A 19,417-nucleotide genomic window follows, 5' to 3' on the forward strand; every position below is an offset into this window, starting at 1 on the left:
TGGTGATGTAAATGTGTATTTTCAGTTAATGAAAAAAGTCTGAATAAATAATTTGCTTCATACTATTGAAAAAGAGCTGAAAGTGAACAAAGAAAGTTAAGTGTGATTCATGCCATATCAAAAAATAAAATGTGCTGTCTTCTATTGTAGAGCTAAACCTTAGACATACACGTACATAATTACCAACTTATGCAATGAAACAAGTTGCTGACAAGGAAATGGTCAACACAGGACTAAACCTATTAATATTAAATCTTGATATAACTTATAGGAGAGAAAACTATCTTCAAAGAATACCAAACATATGAAGAAAACAACAGAATCATCAATAAATGTTCATATAATGATATCTGGAAAAGAATCAAAGCAAATAAATAAAGATCTGGAACAGAGTAGCTAAGTGGAATAAAACATAAACAAAAACAAAATCATATTTGGTGTATACAAGTTTTGCAGGGATAAAATTGCATAGTAAATGTAAGTCTAGCAAAGCATACATGTACGTGTGCATATTGTATGATTTTTTCATGAGGCATATTTGTGTGAATAAAGTGAATGAATATAAGTGATATTTTCAATCATTATTTTTTATCTAACTCATTTTTTATACCCAACCTGAACTTGTCTGTCAGACCTCGCAAAAAAAGGAACACTGTTTCACTCTAAATTTAATTCATGAAATAACTTAATGTCACAGTGTTAAAAGTGAAATTATTTTTTGGGTGCTGAAATTGATGAAAATAAAAGAAAAACATAATTTATTAGGGTGCCTTTACTTCATATCTCAATTTTTGAAGGGACATCACCGAGTGATATCTTTGCCATAAAATAAAAATTGCAGCTCTTTCACTAAAAAAAGAAAGAAAATGAAACCCCAACCCCATGTAAAAGGGGTAATATCAAATTGAAAGGTGTTTTGCCAACCATGTTTTTTTCACTCTCCTAATACAAATATTTGGATTTGGGGAAATATGGGGGGCATTTCATGAGACAATTCATCTGAGATTTTCACTGCCTAATTTATTTTGAGCCAATCAGATGCAATGATTTCACTAGCTCATATCATTTGTCAGTTAAAAATCACAATTTTTTCATGAAATGCTCCCATGATGTCTATGTCTCCCCAGCAGTGACATGAAGTGATGATTTTTTAAATTAAAAAGAAAATTTGAGGGAGAGGTGACAAATATTTCTGTATTGCATGTATAGACCTGCCTGCAAAGCATAAAATGAACAGGTAAACAAAATGAACAACTGTTAGCTAGAATCATAGCAGTATGTGAGTGTGAACAGAGGCGTTACCGTTCCATTACTCCAAGGTCCTTGGGAGGATTAATCTCTTGACCTAATGCTCTCCTGGTATATTAATAATAATTCATATGCACAGATCATCTCATACAACATTATAATTTATGTTAATCTCTTGACCTAAATTTTGTCAACAAAACAAAAGAATACTATAAATGTTCAACTTGAGAATCTTGAAGAACAGATGTCATATGACACCTATTCCAAGCTGCTGGCTTCAAAAATGATGACCCCTCTCATTTTGTAACTTTCCTATTTATAGCCCATGTACATGATCAGTTTGTGTAAAGATGGAACCCTGGAAATTAATTTCAAAATCATGCTTTAAAATGTTTAACTAAAGTTAATGATCTGACAAAATGCAGTGTTGTACAGAGCATACTCCAGTAAAGTCCAGTTTCATACAAAGTTGCCAAAGGAAGTCATAGATTTCTAGATGATAGTAATAATATGAGTCATTTCAAAACCTTCATATGAACTCTCTATTCATCCATCTGAGCATATAATCATATGTCACAGACATCCAAATTTAATGATTTATTTAATTATAGATGGAGACAAAAACTCACTGACTTCATACATGGTCCACAATCTGAAGTCCACTTTAACTTAAGCCATGGTCTAACTCCGAGCCAAAATTATGGGAAGTCAAAAATGTCAAAAATTTGATTACATTGTAAATTTGTAAGGTTTATTGTGCTCTTTCTTTAATGATGAAGAAAACTGTCTTTGCTACTATTCACAGATAATCATTAATTAATTTGATTGTCAATTGAGCAGATAAACTGAACCTGTACCATAACAGATTAACTCACAACTGACCATCCATAGTTAAACCGCAACTTTAGACAAGAGTTTAAATTAACCCCGACTTCAGAGCATGGGCCATAAAACTTTCTCTATGGGAACAATCAAAAATTCAGCTAATGGGTTAAAATATAATTATTTTTATTCAATTTACAGTTAAGATTAAGCTGAATTTATCATTTATATTGGGAAATAAATTAAATCAAGTGTAGGTAGCTTACCTCTTTTCAACATCAATCTTTGACTGACGCATGAAACTCTGGTTTGTCTGGACCAGGTCTAAGATGATGGCGAGAGAGATTTCTGTAAAGAACAATTAATAATGGTAGGTATGAATGAAAAAATTTAGGATGGTAATTTAACACTATAGTTTAACCACTTTCATATCAGCATCCCAACATACCAGTATCTCAACACTTGATCCACATTTGCATTATGGTAAATGTAAATTTTATATATCCAAGCATTTAGTTGTGAAGTGTAATCACCCTAAAAATCTTTCAATTCAACTGGACTTCACAATTAGAAACGATTACATTACTTCTGATCCGATAACCAAAAATACAGGATATCATTAAACTGCACTGGATTCGGCAGAGAAAGTTTCTATGCATGACTGGTGCATGAATGAAACAACTGTAAAAAATTTTGTTGTTTCATGTTGAGAGCTATGGAGTTCCACCGATATTATTATAAAAAATAAAAATAACACCCAATATAACAATCATTCAGTCTGACTGGCCAAATTAGCCACAATGCATGAGAGCATACGTCATCTGAATTTAAATGTTGGTTTTCTGTGGGGGAGGGGGGAGGGTAAAAAAGGGTTTCCTGGGGTGAAAAAGTACCCAGCCTGCATGGAATACTCTATGCAGGAATACTCTATTTTCAACATAATGTGGCACTCACCCGACAGGTTGACTGGGGCTAGTTTGAATGGCGGCAGTTGAGAGAGAAACTTCTCAAGTCCATAGAAAATGAAGGCATTACAATCCTTCATCTGTTCCTCAAACTCTCCCAGACTACAAGAAAAACAAACGAAACAGTGCTTACAATCAATCACCCCCATTGACTACTGAATATAAAGGCTTCCCTTGACCTCGAGGTCAATTATGTGGCCCTTGTTAATCTCCTTTTAATGTACAGAGAGAATAGAGGGAAGCCATTCAAAAAAGTTTTCCATCAAATATTTTCTAAGCAACAAAGTTCTTTACTGCCGTACTTTGGCAAAAGGAAGCAAGTTACAAAAGTATCATTTTTTTGTAAATGAGCAATGTGCATTCATCATTTACATAGGTGTCAATGCCATTTAACAGCATATTTTCTTCAGTATCTTTCCATATAATGGTAATTTCTTCCCCAAATTTTGACTGAATGTGCAACATACAAAAGGCGTTTCAGAAACAACAATAACTCAAATTTGACTAATGTGTCACTTGCTTCCTTTTGCCAAAGTTGGGCAGAATAGTAATAATAGTTACATTTAAGGACGTTCCACAGTTAAAGTGAAATCCATGTCATTTTCACCAAACTTTGCACATATATACTTTAGAACCTTAATATTCGAAATATGCAAAAATTAACATAGGTCCATGTGCTTGATTTTTTGCTATAGAGCTTCAAAGTTCACCCAAATTGATGTTCTTAAGAATTGCGCATTCAAAAGAATTTGGCATTTTTAGACCGCCCAAGATTACTACAATGAGTTTAAACCTCTATTACTCAGTCAAAATACATGAAAAAGTCATGAAATTTCGCAAGAGAGTTAATAATTGTATCATTAGAATGGAAAATTTATTTATAGTGCTATTTGTTTGCAATTTTAAGTTTAACAGCACTGTCAGTTCTTAAAAATGGCGTAAAAGATAACAAAATCCCAATCTAAAAAATGTGAAATTTCAGTAACAAACTACAAACGTACAATAAATGCTGCACTTTATTCAAAATCCATGTCATTTTCACCAAAATTTGCAGAGTTGTAGAGGAAGGTATACCTAAGAGGTACAAGCATTAAAAAATAGGGGTTCATGTGCTTGTTTTTAAACTATCAGCATTTTTATTAGAGCAAATGTGCTTTTTAAAACACCAAAAATGCACCGAATGCTTTGTGAAGAAAAAAATCAAAACCACTCTACCATTTACTCAAACTCGGGGTAATATTCGTGATTCTTGGCAGCACTGCAGAGTAAAGTATTTTGAAATTGTAGAGCATTTTTTGAATGGTCCATGGAATAATTCCATTTTTTAGCTTTATGAAATAACGCATCGGATCTGCAGTTAAAGTGCAGAAGATAAGAAAAATCAGCTCATACCCGCAGCTAATTAGTCACCTGTTTATCCATTGTGACGTCAGCGCGCAGAGTGTAAACTATGCGCAGATCATAATGCGCACAAACATAACTGTGGAACGTCCTTAAGTAGCACTTCATATTTTGTGTTTCTAAGTGGTTTATATTGAACTTATTATTACCCCGGTCATAGGATCCATCACTATTCCACACATAAAGGGGACCATCTCCACTCCCTGATATACAATTGCTTCAAATAGCATAATATGCAGAGAATCCTAAAAATGTCCTGTATATGAATTCTCATATTTTCTGAAATATCTGTGATAAAACTGTCTGTCCCTCTATAAAATGAACAAAAGTTGTGTCAAACATGATTTTCCCTCCTACCATGAATACTGAATTAAGGAGACAAGCTAGAATATTAGTTGGATTGATCTAAATTCTGAAGTATTCCATTAAAAACTTTGATTTACTAGTGGAAATCAAAGCAAAATCACATATAATGAAACTGTGCATCATTGGAAAATCAAAATTGCTGTCAGTGTTAAGTACACATGTATGTTCGTAAGCTTTATTGGCATAGTGGAGTCATACATATAAGGGAATCTTATATTTTCTACAAAACTTTCATTCCTTACCATTGCTTTATCGTATATGTTGTACAGAATTTGATATCAAGAACACTAAAGAACACAATTTGCATTTTCTTAGAAAATGGAAATCTGAAATCTTCATTTTGAGCATGATAGGAAAGTTTCAGGGCCATGAACTGTAGACATACCTTGGTATATGATCATCGCCCAACAGACCTTCCCATCGAGCTGTGAACTGGGTCTGGTATAGCTGCAAGGCTTCCTTGGTCACATGCACAGGGCTGTTCACATCTGATAAATCAAACATCCAAAGGAATTATGTATATGATTGGCATACCTAAAAATAAATTTGGGTATGAAAGCCATTGCAGGGTCCCACTATGCCCTGGGGCTTTTCATTAGAAGCTAAGCTTGATAAAGATTTGTGTGTGAATAAGTCAGATCATGCCTCTGGGGATGAGTACTATTGTTCTTTTTTCCTCTGCTATGTACCTGTACACACATATATTACATACATTGCCTTTGATTGCTTTTTAAATGGTGCTAACCAAGTCCTCTGAATCCTCATTATCATATTAAGCCCCCCCCCCCCCCCCCCCACGCCCCATTTCCCTGGTTGGAAATTAGTTCAACCCAGTTGATGGCTTGACTTCAAGATTGCTATAAAAGCATATACCGGTACTTGTAATATTCCAAGGATTGATACGTCTTTATGGGTCTTTAAAAATAAGAGGATTGATACCTTTCAAACAGGCACTAGATTGTCCGAAGTAAGTAATCACACATCCTTGAAAATTAATTCTCTAATGCCAGTATTGCCTGAGGTATGAAGAATGATCAATGAAATTTGTATCATGGACATTTATTCAATGTCTCTTCATAGAACGAGGGAGCATTTCATGTATCAATTCATCAGAGATTTTCAATGACAACTGTTAAAAGCTACTGAAATCCAAGCATATGATTGGCCAAGATCAAATCTATCAGTGAAAATCAATGGCAAGAAAACTTTGTGAAATGTTCCACAGGTGGATAGAGTAATAGCATTATTCTAACCTGTTTCAGGAGAGTCATAGTGAGGATCCACGACATCTGGTTACAAGTAGGAATTAAGGATAAAAGTTATGAAGATAGCAATCTAACCACTAACATATTAACCCATTGAACATAATTTCAGTACAATATGTCTTCTAATAGACACTAGCTCATATTATCTCTGGCTTGGGTCTCAACAGGCATAGTAAGTCTTTTCTGCCAGTGGATTTGACTTTCATCTTCACATTGGTATTGGAAATAAATTTTCGTTTCATCTCAATTGCCCCTAATCCAAATTCTGCTAGACTATTTAATTTTCTTATAGGTGACACTGTAGAAGGCATTATGCAAAAATAAAAAGGATGGGCACATTGAAATGAATAAACCAATGAATATAAGTATTATTCATCTCATCAGCACTTGTCTTTTAACACACTTAATGAAAACATACTTCCTCAAAAATACCTGACATGTACTCAGACTACGGGATGACATCTTATACTCAATTGCAGACGGCGGCATTTTTAACAAACTGTATTAGTATGTATGTCCAAACCCCTTTATATGGGACCTTCCTTGAATGACTTGCCACTGTTTTCAAGTTTATATGAAAAGTTGTAGAGCACTTAAATTATCATGGCTTGATTACTACATGAAACAAAGTTAAAAAGTAGAAAAATGGGGTTCAGATGTACAACAAATCTATTATTTTAGGGAATTGCCTTATCATTTTTCTGATCTCTTTTTGTTTGTTTTGTTTTCTGTGAAGGATACATTTGAAGCTGTGTGTATCCAGAGGAAGGCAGCCTGGTGGCACTGTCCTGTCTAATGGCACCTGGACAATGGAAAACAAATTATAGAGAGAAATTTTAAAACACGGTGGAAAATCAAGCATATGTGAAATATGTGTGTAAAGACGACTAAGAAGAAAATTTATCTTTGTGGACAGCATTTCTTCATCATACAATCTCATGGGAGACAATATTCACAGGAAACAGAAAATCTGGCTTCATGAAGAGGTAGTCACAAAAACAGGATTGATTGCAACTCTCAACAGTCACAGCGCTAAGAAAAATCATATACCGTTCATCATATAATATCCATATATTTTCAATAGAACATACAAATTAAATAATAAAATGATAGTAAAAGGTACAAGATGAAGTGCCCCTTTCCTTAACAAAGCCATATAGCCCAATCTTGATTGCTAATTGGGGCAAAACTATGGGGGGAATGATGACAAGGGTTCAAATCTCAAAAAAAAAAAAACTTGATTGTACACTAAATTTGAAATTCATAAATGCTAGGGCCTTAAATATATTGTGGGTTGAAATAAACTAATAGATCCTTCATGCATGAAATCTAAGACCTTCATCACAAGCACCGACATAACAATCATTTCAGTATTCCCATTATATGAAATTACAAATGTGACAGTCCTTCGTAATCTCAAATAATGGGGAAAAGGCACTTATTGTTTTAATGGCTACATAATCTTTTATAGGAAGATAGGAAGGAAAAATCAAACTTACCATCTTGACTCCTTTGTTCTTGTCCTTAGCAGCCTTGGCCTTGGCTGCTTCTTTCTTCTTCTTATCATCAGACATCTCATCTAACAATGAAAAAAAAATCAGGGCTTTACAGTCTAGATATGATATTGGCTGCTTACAAACCACAAACACTGATATTGGTTTGAAACAATTTCAGTTATGTATAATAACTACATGAAATTCAAAACTAACCCTCAACCTTTTTCTCTGAGCTAAAGTTCAAGGTTTTGTGAAAACATTAGTTCTGACAAAGAACAATTTTCAAATATTGTTTTCATCCAAACAAATTGATTTTCTTTGAATGTTACTTAATTGTGATCAAATCAAATAAATTTGTTTCTTGCTTTTCGACAAGAACAACACTTATACCACCTTAGAGGGAAAGTTTGGACAGGTCATTGGTTCCTTTGAAATACCTATAACATACAAAGAACTGACTGGTTTAACTTGATTGGATTTCTAGTCTTACCTTCAGGCTCTCGGTAGAATCTATTGTAGAGCATCTGCAGAGAGAAGTCTCTGGTCAATGCACTAATGGCTGGAGAGGAGAATATGGCCAAGGCTTCCAGTGGCATCTCAAGTAGCCATTGGTCGGCTAGAATGATAACACATTCATCCTGGGTCTGGTTTGCTGCATCACGTCCTACCGGAGGATTGTTAGACGTATCAAGAGCTCTGACGGGAGAAAGGATTAGAGATGTTTGATTGGGTATTGGACGTTAGCATACAATACTTCCTGAGGTACAACAGGCTCTTTGTTTTTACTGAATATGAATAAACTCTAGGTAATAATAATACCATTCAATTTCCTGAGACAAATTTGTCATTAACTTTGGCATCCATAAGAGGTTTCCAAAAATAGAGCTTTGCACCTACAGAGATCTCAGCAATTTTAATAAATTAAAATGTTCATATAAGTAATTGCATATTATTGATTAAACAAATTAATTTTTATTGACACTGAATGGTGTATCTTTTGGAACCAAGTTCTTCATGTGAGCAGGAATTATGAGATTTATCTTGTAAATGTAAGATCAAATTCACCAGTTTAAGGTATTGACAGCTTTTAAAAGCTATAAAAGGACATTGTTTCGGGATTCTAACTTAAACTAAAAGTGAAAATATGGGTTTTAGTTGGCCTTCCAAGATAAAAGATCTGGTATATAATAGTATATAACTCTGATAAAAGGTGTCTGAAATGGTATTGGGTCATACCTTATTGCTGGTTCCAGGTATGAGGTGATTGGTCTGAGATAGTCCTCTAGGGCTGAGAGTAGGTTGATAAACTGAGCCTGAAGATGATTCTCAGTCTCTCCAAGATCATCAGCTAACTCCTACAGATAATGATGATAACAGTAAAAGCAAATTATGTAACGACATCTATCTAGAAGTGATCTAGTCCAAGGTACATTATCATAACCCCAGCTTTAGCTCAAGCTTTTGCTCCCAGTGCTCAGTTCACTCCAGGGGCCTGTCTTACAAAGAGTTGCAATTGATCCAATCAATCGTAACTATGGAAAGCCAGCAACATCGACATCTAAAATGCAGGTTTGTTCAAAGTTTTTTTTTCTAGATGTGATGACCATTCATAATTTCATTGTTTTCTTGACAATGCAGTGTGTTCCCCTTTGTTTACAAAGGACATTTTGCAAATTTCCTGTAGAAAAAATTATGACACTGATGAATTTCCATAGAGTTACGTTTGATCAGATCAATCGTTACTCTTTGTAAGACGGGGCCCAGGAATTATTCCTGCCAGGTATCCTTTCACCTCACCTGGGTTGAGTGCAGTGCAACATGGATAAATTTCTTGCGGAAATTAAGAAATGTACCTCTTTGATGGGAATGGAACCCAAAACCTTGACAGGCAAGTCAGAACCACTAAACCATGCTTCAAAGATCAAACAGACAGAAGACTGGACTCTGTACCACAGAGGTTTGTAATCAAACTCTCAATGTCAATGGGCATTTAAGATTATTGTTTTTTTGACATATTCTTTAAAACACTGACCAAAAATAAATTGGAAATGTTTTTTCATATTTCAATCCATTTTGCTTATTTGTGATACAAGGCCAAGATATAAAGGACAGAGAATGATTGTCAGCTTCCATCTGCAGTTGATCAGAATTGGCCAACACCACCCCACACTCAGTTGACATGCCAATGCTGGATCATGGAATGACTCAACTCTCTCCTGGATTTGTTTTTTTCTTAATCCACCAATAAATTGAGATAATTTAAAGGAATTTTGACTCACAGTGACCGCTTCTTTCATATCATCGGAAAGGTTTTCCAGCATACGTTGTCTTTGAGCTTTCTGTGATCTCCTGTACTCAGCCTTCAACAAAGTTTGCATCACTTCCTGCTTGTGCTGACGGAACCTGACGGAGAGAAACAGAAGGATGAATTGGAGCCATTTTAGAGGACAAAGATCCTTCAGCATGACAAGATGCAATCAATATATGACATAGAAGGCAACTTTTTGTATATGATTTGTCACAGACTTATTAAACAAATGATTTCATGTTACATGGCCTAAGATCTTACACTGGTTTCATACAAAAATAAACAGAGCAATATGATTTTTTATAAACGATCCTAGAAGACATTGCTGATTATGGGTGTAACATAGTATCATTGATAGGGGGAATTTGATAAATTATCTACAGGTGTATAGATAACAAGGCAGAAAGGACAATAAATTATTCCTTCAATATAACACTGTCATATTTAATTGGTTTTTTTTTGACACATCAAAATGAGTGAATTAAGTAAACACTACTTTGTTGAAAACCATTTCATCATAAAAGGCATTAAGCAATTAATAAAGCCTAACCAATCCGTAGGGATATATTACAAAGTTATTGAAGACTTGGCAGATGATAACTAAATTTAGACCGAGTTCATATGAATAACAACAGCTTCTCTTTTTCATCTCTGTTCTTTCATCATATCAATGGAAATCTCTATATTTTTTAAATTGATTTAAGAAAACATCAATATTCATTTTACAATGAAATCAAATCTGCCATATTTCTTTACTCAGTCATTTTCCATTCTCACCTGTAGCATAGATTCTCTAGAGCAGCTGGGTCAACCAGATTACGAGTGACCTTCGCCCTAGAGGTGTGAGTGGAACCGCCCTTTGACCTTCCGCCTTCTTTACCGCCAGCTTTAGGCTTATCAAGAATGCCACCATACAGAACAGACCTATGTAGGGGAGTGAAGGAAAAGCGATAAACTAGTGTTAAATGCATATGGTTGTTGGAGTTAAAAGAATTTGAATGAATAAATTTGAAATAATAAATTGTTCACTGGCAAAGGTTTTTTTTTCAGAGCACATTCTAGGAAAAAATGCAATTATCATTTCATAAATGGATTTTAAGGCAAACATTTTAGTTTCCTTGATGAGACATACTTCATTACAATTAAAACATGTCTTTATTCATTTCATCAAAATATGAATAATTTTTTGATAAATGTTTGTATTTTGCAGATTGTTTATCGCCCCCCCCCCCACGCTCAATAGCCGGGAAGAGGCGAAGCATATTATAATGACGCATACGAGGCAAATACTATTATCACCTTTATTATCATTATTATCATTATCATCATTATAATCAATTTTATCAATATTATTAAAATTATACCAAGGCAAATAATGCCTGCAGCATGACATAATATTTCAGAGCATGACGTATGTATTCACCTGTCATCTGTGTGCTGTAGAATGACTATGTTGAAGTTTGGAGGCAGTTCCTTCATCAGCTCCAAATGATTGTTCGCAATCAATAAACGTTTCCAAGCCTGTAGTAAGTGTAGTAAGAGAGTGTAATTACAAGTTTCATGTTTACAATATTATAAATACTGTGAAATAGAAACCTTGTTCAGTACCTGCCAACCTCCTTTATCATTTTTGTGCAAACTAAAGGGGGTATAGCACCCAACTGTATTTTCTATGATGAAAAACTTGCACTAAACTGAAAATAATTGTAAATACATTTAAAAAATTCATACCTGATGAAATTCTATTTCAGAATTCTATTAAAGAATGATAATGTACAGAAAAAAAGATGAACACTTCTTCATACAAGTTACACCTCCATTCTATGAGGTTTTTTTAAGATGAAACACTTAGTATAATATATTCAGAAAAAGAGTATAAAACTGGAAGCAAAGCTTAGGCTACACGCAGATTTGTTTATGCATTTTTGTGCCCTGAAACAAAAGGACATGAAATTAATCTTACGATGAATTGGACAATTTAATTCATGGTTTGCAATTAAAGACCTGTATTTAATATCCATCAGAAGAAAGGGAACTACTAAGAAAAAAATTAAATATAGGAGTGCCTTGAGCACCTTACAAGGTGGATATGTGCCCTATACAACTACCCTATTGTTACTATTGACAATGCCATCATCATCGTCATTGACATCGTCATAGTCTTGGTTGTCGTCATGTTCGTCATCCTCCTCCTCCTCCTCATCATCATTATAAAATAACAATACATCCAGCACCACCTACCGTGGGTGGAGGCATGAATAAAAAAAAAGAAATGTATATTCACCTCTGACTCTGAACCAAGAGCATCTACCGCAGTCTTCATGACAGTCCCCATTCCTTGGTTAGTGGTGGTGTTCTCACCCAGGAGCTGCTGTCTCTGATGCAGGATGTTAGCCTGTCTAGAGGTGGTAGGGTCTACCTGAGCCCTGGAGAGAGTATCCTCAAGAGAGGCAGAAGCCTGACAGGACTGGTACAGGGCAAGGTAATGGGAGGCCATGGCTTGGTCGTACTGACCGCACGCCTCGATGATGTCCATGCATGCTGACCGAACGATGTCCTGTCATCGGGAGAAATTATACTAATAATCTACTTCTTGAATAGATAAAAGACTTAAGCATTTCAAGATTATGTCTTTGTAATCAGCTTTTGGACTAGCATAACCTCAATGTATGCACCCCCCCCCCCATTCCATGAACAGTATTTTAGCTATTCACTGTGTGAGGAATTCACAGTATTGAACCAACTACTTTGTATAAACTAACTGAGTTTACAGGAGCACCAATAACCCTTCAACTTAAATTACGTATTCATTCGTCTTTTAATGGAAATGACAATTGCAAACGCTTAAGGAATGTAAATTTTAAATAGCCAATGATCTCTAATAATGCATTTATAAGTAGACACTATTTCTTTGCAAGCGATAAACCCTAGGTAGGGAACCACTGAGGTAGAGATGATAACTTTGATAGAAATAGCAACTAACCTTCAAGTTGTTTTGAAGAGAGAGCTGAACACATTGTGCAAGGACCTCTGTGGCTTGGCTGAGGTACAGTTCTGAGGCAGTCTGTTCACCCTAATTATCAATGAAAAAGACAAACAATATGATCAGTTCACAATCTTAGACAGAGCCTTGTAGTGCTTCATAGAGGATCTGTGACTATCAGGGGAGCATTTCATAAAACAAATATTTAGTCAAAGAGTTAATTATTTTTACTGACTACTGTTACAAGTTGCTGAAATTCTCACATCTGATTGGCTAAGATCAAAATAGTAAGCGAAAATTATGGATGAAACTCTTCATGAAATGCTCCCCAGTACCCCCAATAAAGCCGACTGTGAAAAGGAAAGTTTTTAGCCCAAATATCACAGTAGTACGGAGTATGTAGTATGTTTTAAGAATTTTCTGACTATTCTCTTTTTCATATCAAACATACAATTTCCATACTCGGCACAAAGAGATTAAATACCTTATACTGATTAACCATCTTAGTGATCTTCTCAGCCTGTCTGATCTCAGCTGGAGACAATTCTTCTTCTTGTTCTTCTACCACAGCTTCAGCTTCCTCCTCCCCATCTCCATCCCCTTGGGTAGGTTGGGCTGGGGCCTTGCTTGCTGCTGCTGCTACAGGGACAAGGTTCTGCAGAATGGAAGGATCATTCATTAAAATAAAATTAACAATTGTATATGTATTACTTCTAATAACAAGTGGAATGCCTCTGGCCGTCTCACCTGCATCACGCGATTCAATATAGCAGCAGTGCTGATTTTGAAAACTACTATAACTCGCACAAGATGTTCAGTGATACTTGGTTACTCTTATTTCCACGTTTTGTGAACTAGACCAATACACTTATAGAGATATGATGGCAATTCAACAAATACCCCCAACGTGGCCAAAGTTCTTTGACCTTACATGACCTTTGACCTTGATCATGTGACCTGAAACTCGCACAGGATGTTCAGTGATACTTGATTACTATTATGTCCAAGTTTTATGAACTAGACCAACACACTTTCAAATTTATGGCTGTAATTCAACAAATACCCCAATTTGGCCAAAGTTCATTGACCCTAAATGACCTTTGACCTTGATCATGTGACCTGAAACTTGCACAGGATGTTCAGTAATACTTGATTACTATTATGTCCAAGTTTCATGAATCAGATCCATAAACTTTCAAAGTTATGATGGTAATTCAACAGATACCCCCAATTCGGCCAAAGTTCATTGACCCTAAATGACCTTTGACCTTCGTCATGTGACGTGAAACTCATGCAGGATGTTCAGTGATACTTGATTAACCTTATGTATAAGTTTCATGAATTAGGTCCATATATTTTTTAAGTTATGATGACATTTCAAAAACTTAACCTTAGGTTAAGATTTTGATGTTGATTCCCCCAACATGGTCTAAGTTCATTGACCCTAAATGACCTTTGACCTTGGTCATGTGACATGAAACTCAGGCAGGATGTTCAGTAATACTTGATTAACCTTATGGCCAAGTTTCATGAACTAGGTCCATATACTTTCTAAGTTATGCTGTCATTTCAAAAACTTAACCTCAGGTTAAGATTTGGTGTTGACGCCGCCGCCGTCGCCGTCGGAAAAGCGGCGCCTATAGTCTCACTCTGCTATGCAGGTGAGACAAAAATAGCAGTTCAATTGTCATAGGACTAATTCATGCCTAGTCAGGAGTCATGGATAAAATGTCCTTACAGATTTAATTAACACCATTAAATATATGTTCTTTTATTAACTGATTTGTACCTCTGAAGTCTGAACACAAAGATTTAATGTATTATGTAAAGCAAAGATAATTGTATATTTATGAACAAATAAACAATTTGACTTTTCCTAAGCGCTCTGAACCATCATGTTCCTGTTTAGAAACATGCATGATAATATACCAGCTAACTATGGATAAGTTAAACAATTTTTAGTTTACAGATTAAGGAACACTTATATAATCCTTGAATATTATTAGTCTTACCATGAACTGAACATCCCACTGGTTTGGTGGGTTTGGTCCTCTCTGAATACCAAGCATTCTCAGACACCGACCAATGTTGTACATAGCCTGCATGTATGTAATAAAGAAATTGAAGGTTAAGATCATATTTCAATTAGTCAGGAAAAAAGGGAAATGGTATTTCAAAGAGGGTACATGTGTCTCTCACAAATACTACTTCAACCAATATCAATATCAACAAAACATATTAATTTGAAAAAAAAACCACCAAATTATCACATCAACTGACAATTGAAATAAACTTATAACAAATTTGGTATCAATTAATCAATACACACAAGTACTTTATTCAGTGATATAGTTACTTTATTATTTTGTTTTAACGTCTAAGAATTGTATGACTACAATATATGTGTAAAATTACTCTCTGCATGTGTTTCATTTTCTTTAAGCTATGTGCATTCATTTCTTTCAGAAGATGGAGAGAAATCTTTCACACAAATCAAATCAATAGGGAAAAACAAAATCATTAATTTCAAATGTTGGTAAACTCTCTTTTCAACAATCAAATTCAGAAGAGTTTTAGATAAAGCTCAGGTCCTATTTACCTTTGCTTTGAGATGTGGTATGGCACCCCCCAGAGTCAGCGCACCAGTAAGCTGATTGAGAGCAGACGATGATACAGTGCTATTGGGGAAGACAAAACATAAACATTCATTTAAAAATCATAAGATTCTTGATTCTAAATAGCTTTCAGTTAAATTTCAGTTTAATCTACTTGCTTCAATCATAAAAACCATAACCACAAAGTGTACAGAAGTAACACGGAACAAAAACATACTTTTCATTTTATTTCCAAATCTAGAAGGAAAATGAGATTAGTAAAATTTGCTAACTTGTAAAGAATATATTTCATTCAGCACCGTAGAGGATGTGGAATATATATTGTATGACTAGATGAGGCAGTGTATTTTGCATGTGATGTCGAAACAAAATGAAAAGAAAACGAGCTCTAAAATCCTTTAATTGCCAATGAATAATTTGACCAACTAATAATGTTTTTGAAATTAACAATAGAGAATTGTTCTGAAACCGAAGAGGTATGTCATTTACCAGGGTAACAATAGAGCCTTTCAGCACCATGTTCACTACACAAACATCAAATCCTATTTTTATTAACATTCCTTATCTTAATAAGAATTTTTCCATTAAACTTCTCAAATTTATCATCAACATACCTTCAGCCAATAAAACAGGATTTTCATTTTAATTATAAGATAGATAACAATATGCGTGGTTTCATTCATTTCCAATATTGATAAAGGGAGACAAATACCTTGTGAGCTCTTTCCAGTCTCTGGTCACATCACTCATTACTGGTGTGGCTGCAATAAACTCTTCAACCAACTGTGAAAGGGAGAAAGGCATAGAGAAATTGCTTTTACAATGGTCAGGTGATTTTGTTATTAAATTGAAAACTTGAAATACTGTTTTGCATTCTACATACCTTACATACATTCAAAGCACTTTACAGAATCTCCCATTACAGACATCAAACAAACCTTCTCAACAGAGCCTTCCTTGACTCTGCAATCCTGTGCTTCCGGTCTTCTTTGGCAAAGATGGCAAAGACATCAATAAGAAACTCACTCAGAGTCAGTTTGACTGCACTCCCCCCTCCCTCAACACCTAATACATACCTTCTCAAGAGAGCCTTTCCTAGACTCTGCAATCCTGTGCTTCCGGTCCTCTTCAGCAAAGACATCACTGAGAAGCTCACTCAGAGTCAGTTTGGCTGCACTCTCCCCCCCCCCCCTCCCCCTCCCTCAACACCTAATACATACCTTCTCAAGAGAACCTTTCCTAGACTCTGCAATCCTGTGCTTCCAGTCTTCTTCAGCAAAGATGGCAAAGACATCAATGAGAAGCTCACTCAGAGTCAGTTTGACTGCACTCCCCCCCCCCTCCCTCAACACCTAATACATACCTTCTCAAGAGAGCCTTTCCTCGACTCTGCAATCCTGTGCTTTCGGTCTTCTTCGGCAAAGATGGCAAAGACATCAATGAGAAGTTCACTCAGAGTCAGTTTGGCAGCACACGCTTCTCTTTGCACAGGTAGGCTCACGTTCCTCATCTGTAGAGAATAAAACAGCATGAAAACCCATGTCAGAAAAGAAGGAAGCTTGCCAAACTCCAACTATATTACAAAACCATGATGGTGAAGTGCGGGACCCAGGCAGACACAGATATAAACCAATAATAGAGGAGAGAGAACATCAAGAGGCAATAATAAAAAGAATTCATAAGATACTGATTAAATAAAAGACCTGCATAACTTCTTTTCAACAGGACAGACAATAAATTGAACCTATCCAAGAAGGAAACAGCTAGGCCTACATCCACTACTACATATGAACTTAGTATCAAAGACTTGAGACACTTGAAAGCAAACTCCAGTAGATCTATGCATATACCCCAATCAAACATGTAAAATGGAAATATACAGCAAGTTCAATGATCCACAGCCCCTCTTTTGGATTCTGATAACAAATAGTCCTCCATTACTTACTTCAGTGACAGAAGACAGTGTTTGTATCTGTATCATAAGATCATCAGCAATGGACACCACTGTCTTCATAACGTTGTAAGCCTCCAAGAGAAACTTGTGCTGTAACTCTTTGTCCTGGCTGTCACAGGCGAATAACCTGATGGATAAAACAAGAAATTTAGTGATGGAATAATTTCATCAGTACACAACACAAAATTGCTCTTGATTATGAAAATGATAAGAAAATAGTGACAATTATTAGGGAACATTCTAACACAGTGATATTCCTGGATTTCTTTTATGTCAAGCTTATTTATTTCATTTCAATTTATTATCATTTTTTCTGCAATACTTTATGTAAAACATTTTCAAGGGTGAAAAACACTCCTCCTTTTTTCCAAGCTGTCACAAAAACACTGGGACATTGAGAATACATATATTTTCCTCTAAACCTCTATCTTCTTCTTTCCTTCTTTTATAAAATTACATTAATTAACTGATGGTTAAAGTACCAATTTGAAAGCAGGAAGTAAAAACCAACCACCAAGTATGAATAGTTCATAATATCTATGCTCTTACTGTACACTTGCATTCAATACTCTAGGCTGAGAGCAGCAAATGTGAATTACAGCCCAATACTTGGAATGGAATTATAATACTTATTAAAATAATCGGTCTTAATAATAATAGTTATTATGCGAGAGTGACTACACCAATGACCGCCCGTACCTGAGGACATTAGCCTGTTGTTGCATGATCTGCATGGCTTCTCTCTTGTATCCCACACCTAACATCTCCTTGGCGCTATGTTCAAACCTCTGGCAAGCCGTCTGCAGCTCCCTATGAGCCTTGGGCTGCATGGTATCACGGCACTCCTGGAGAACTTGGTTGACCTGGACCTCACCAAATCTGAAAGAAATATTTGAAATGTAATACAAATTTGCGAAGGTTTGACAGGATGATGTATTTTCACATAGGGGAATCATTTATTTGAGAGTGGTTTCCATTGATATCTATTATGAAAATTTTTAATCCATTGGCTGCAAGTAAATTGTCAGTGAAAATTCACTGATAAGATGCTTCATAAAGCACCACACTGAGCTTCAATCTTAAAATTCTTGCAAATATACTTGGTAAATATATGACAATATTTTGATATCTTGTTTCAAGTTCTATCTGCAATCTCCCCATCTTTCCTTTCATTGTTCATAATTCAGCCTCTCCTTCCAGTCATTCTTAAATTTACTATTATGAAGTCGTTGGATCGATTGAACTATAATTTTCAAACAGCATAAGAAAGACTAAGCAAGATGATATGAAGAGTACAGATCTCCATTCAATATTCAATCTACCGTCCTTACTTTGCATCTAGGGTAGCCTTGATGTAGGTGATCATTCCAGCTTTGTTTGGTCTCTTCTCAGCCAGAGCAGTGAAGGTTGCTAATGATTTCAGAATGAGAGATCTTGCCTTGTTGCTTCTCTCCCTATCCTCTACGTCTCCAAGATAAGCATCAACCATCAGTAGGGTGGTCTTCAACCAAAACATCTCATCACTCTCAAGGGTCTAGTACAAACAAAAAAATTCAAAAATAAATGTTAGTTTAAATCTTGTCCAATCGTCAGCCAGTGCTTACTGTTAATGGAAAAAACAGTCGGTCGGCAAAATTTCAGATGATACCAAACTTGCATTGTCGAGGTGTTTGGTTCTTGAGATATAACTAATGTTTGAAGGAACTGTGTTTCATCACAATTTGTAAATGCAGCAAGGAGCAGCGCATCCCTTGGCTAAAACATACAAAAGAGTTTTATTCCAAGACATGGGTCACACTTCCTCATGGCTCTGTTAAACTTATATATGCACTGATATTGATCCATTGTGTTTTTTCCAAATAGCAGGAATATGAGTAATAAGAGCTTATTCATGCATATTTCAGTACAGGCAGTATGGAAAATATGCTTTCTCATGGCAGGAAGGCCCTCTGTGAATTTTGGCCCAATGTGTACATATGTCGCAATGATTTAGT

At 35.5% G+C, this 19,417-nt stretch overlaps 1 protein-coding gene across 12 annotated transcripts in view; it reads right to left on the bottom strand.

Annotated features, from left to right (window-relative positions):
* The window catches only part of LOC129272403 (cilia- and flagella-associated protein 46-like), a 70,672-nt gene that overhangs the window by 5,656 nt on the left and 45,599 nt on the right, over window positions 1–19,417 (bottom strand). For all 12 annotated transcript variants that reach the window (XM_064107669.1, XM_064107668.1, XM_064107667.1 and 9 more), the window contains 21 exons: window positions 18,755–18,957; window positions 18,123–18,302; window positions 17,415–17,550; window positions 16,833–16,979; window positions 16,182–16,252; window positions 15,454–15,532; window positions 14,867–14,953; window positions 13,339–13,509; window positions 12,855–12,944; window positions 12,156–12,428; window positions 11,295–11,392; window positions 10,649–10,795; window positions 9,843–9,966; window positions 8,800–8,918; window positions 8,054–8,259; window positions 7,567–7,646; window positions 6,809–6,869; window positions 6,056–6,091; window positions 5,188–5,290; window positions 3,025–3,137; window positions 2,337–2,418 (listed from right to left, as the gene is read on the bottom strand). In XM_064107669.1, coding sequence (XP_063963739.1) covers window positions 2,337–2,418; window positions 3,025–3,137; window positions 5,188–5,290; window positions 6,056–6,091; window positions 6,809–6,869; window positions 7,567–7,646; window positions 8,054–8,259; window positions 8,800–8,918; window positions 9,843–9,966; window positions 10,649–10,795; window positions 11,295–11,392; window positions 12,156–12,428; window positions 12,855–12,944; window positions 13,339–13,509; window positions 14,867–14,953; window positions 15,454–15,532; window positions 16,182–16,252; window positions 16,833–16,979; window positions 17,415–17,550; window positions 18,123–18,302; window positions 18,755–18,957 — 2,606 coding nt within the window. The remainder of the gene's footprint in view (window positions 1–2,336; window positions 2,419–3,024; window positions 3,138–5,187; window positions 5,291–6,055; window positions 6,092–6,808; window positions 6,870–7,566; window positions 7,647–8,053; window positions 8,260–8,799; window positions 8,919–9,842; window positions 9,967–10,648; window positions 10,796–11,294; window positions 11,393–12,155; window positions 12,429–12,854; window positions 12,945–13,338; window positions 13,510–14,866; window positions 14,954–15,453; window positions 15,533–16,181; window positions 16,253–16,832; window positions 16,980–17,414; window positions 17,551–18,122; window positions 18,303–18,754; window positions 18,958–19,417) is intronic.

This window comes from Lytechinus pictus, chromosome 12, assembly GCF_037042905.1.
Source record: "Lytechinus pictus isolate F3 Inbred chromosome 12, Lp3.0, whole genome shotgun sequence".
Classification (NCBI taxonomy): domain Eukaryota; kingdom Metazoa; phylum Echinodermata; class Echinoidea; order Temnopleuroida; family Toxopneustidae; genus Lytechinus; species Lytechinus pictus.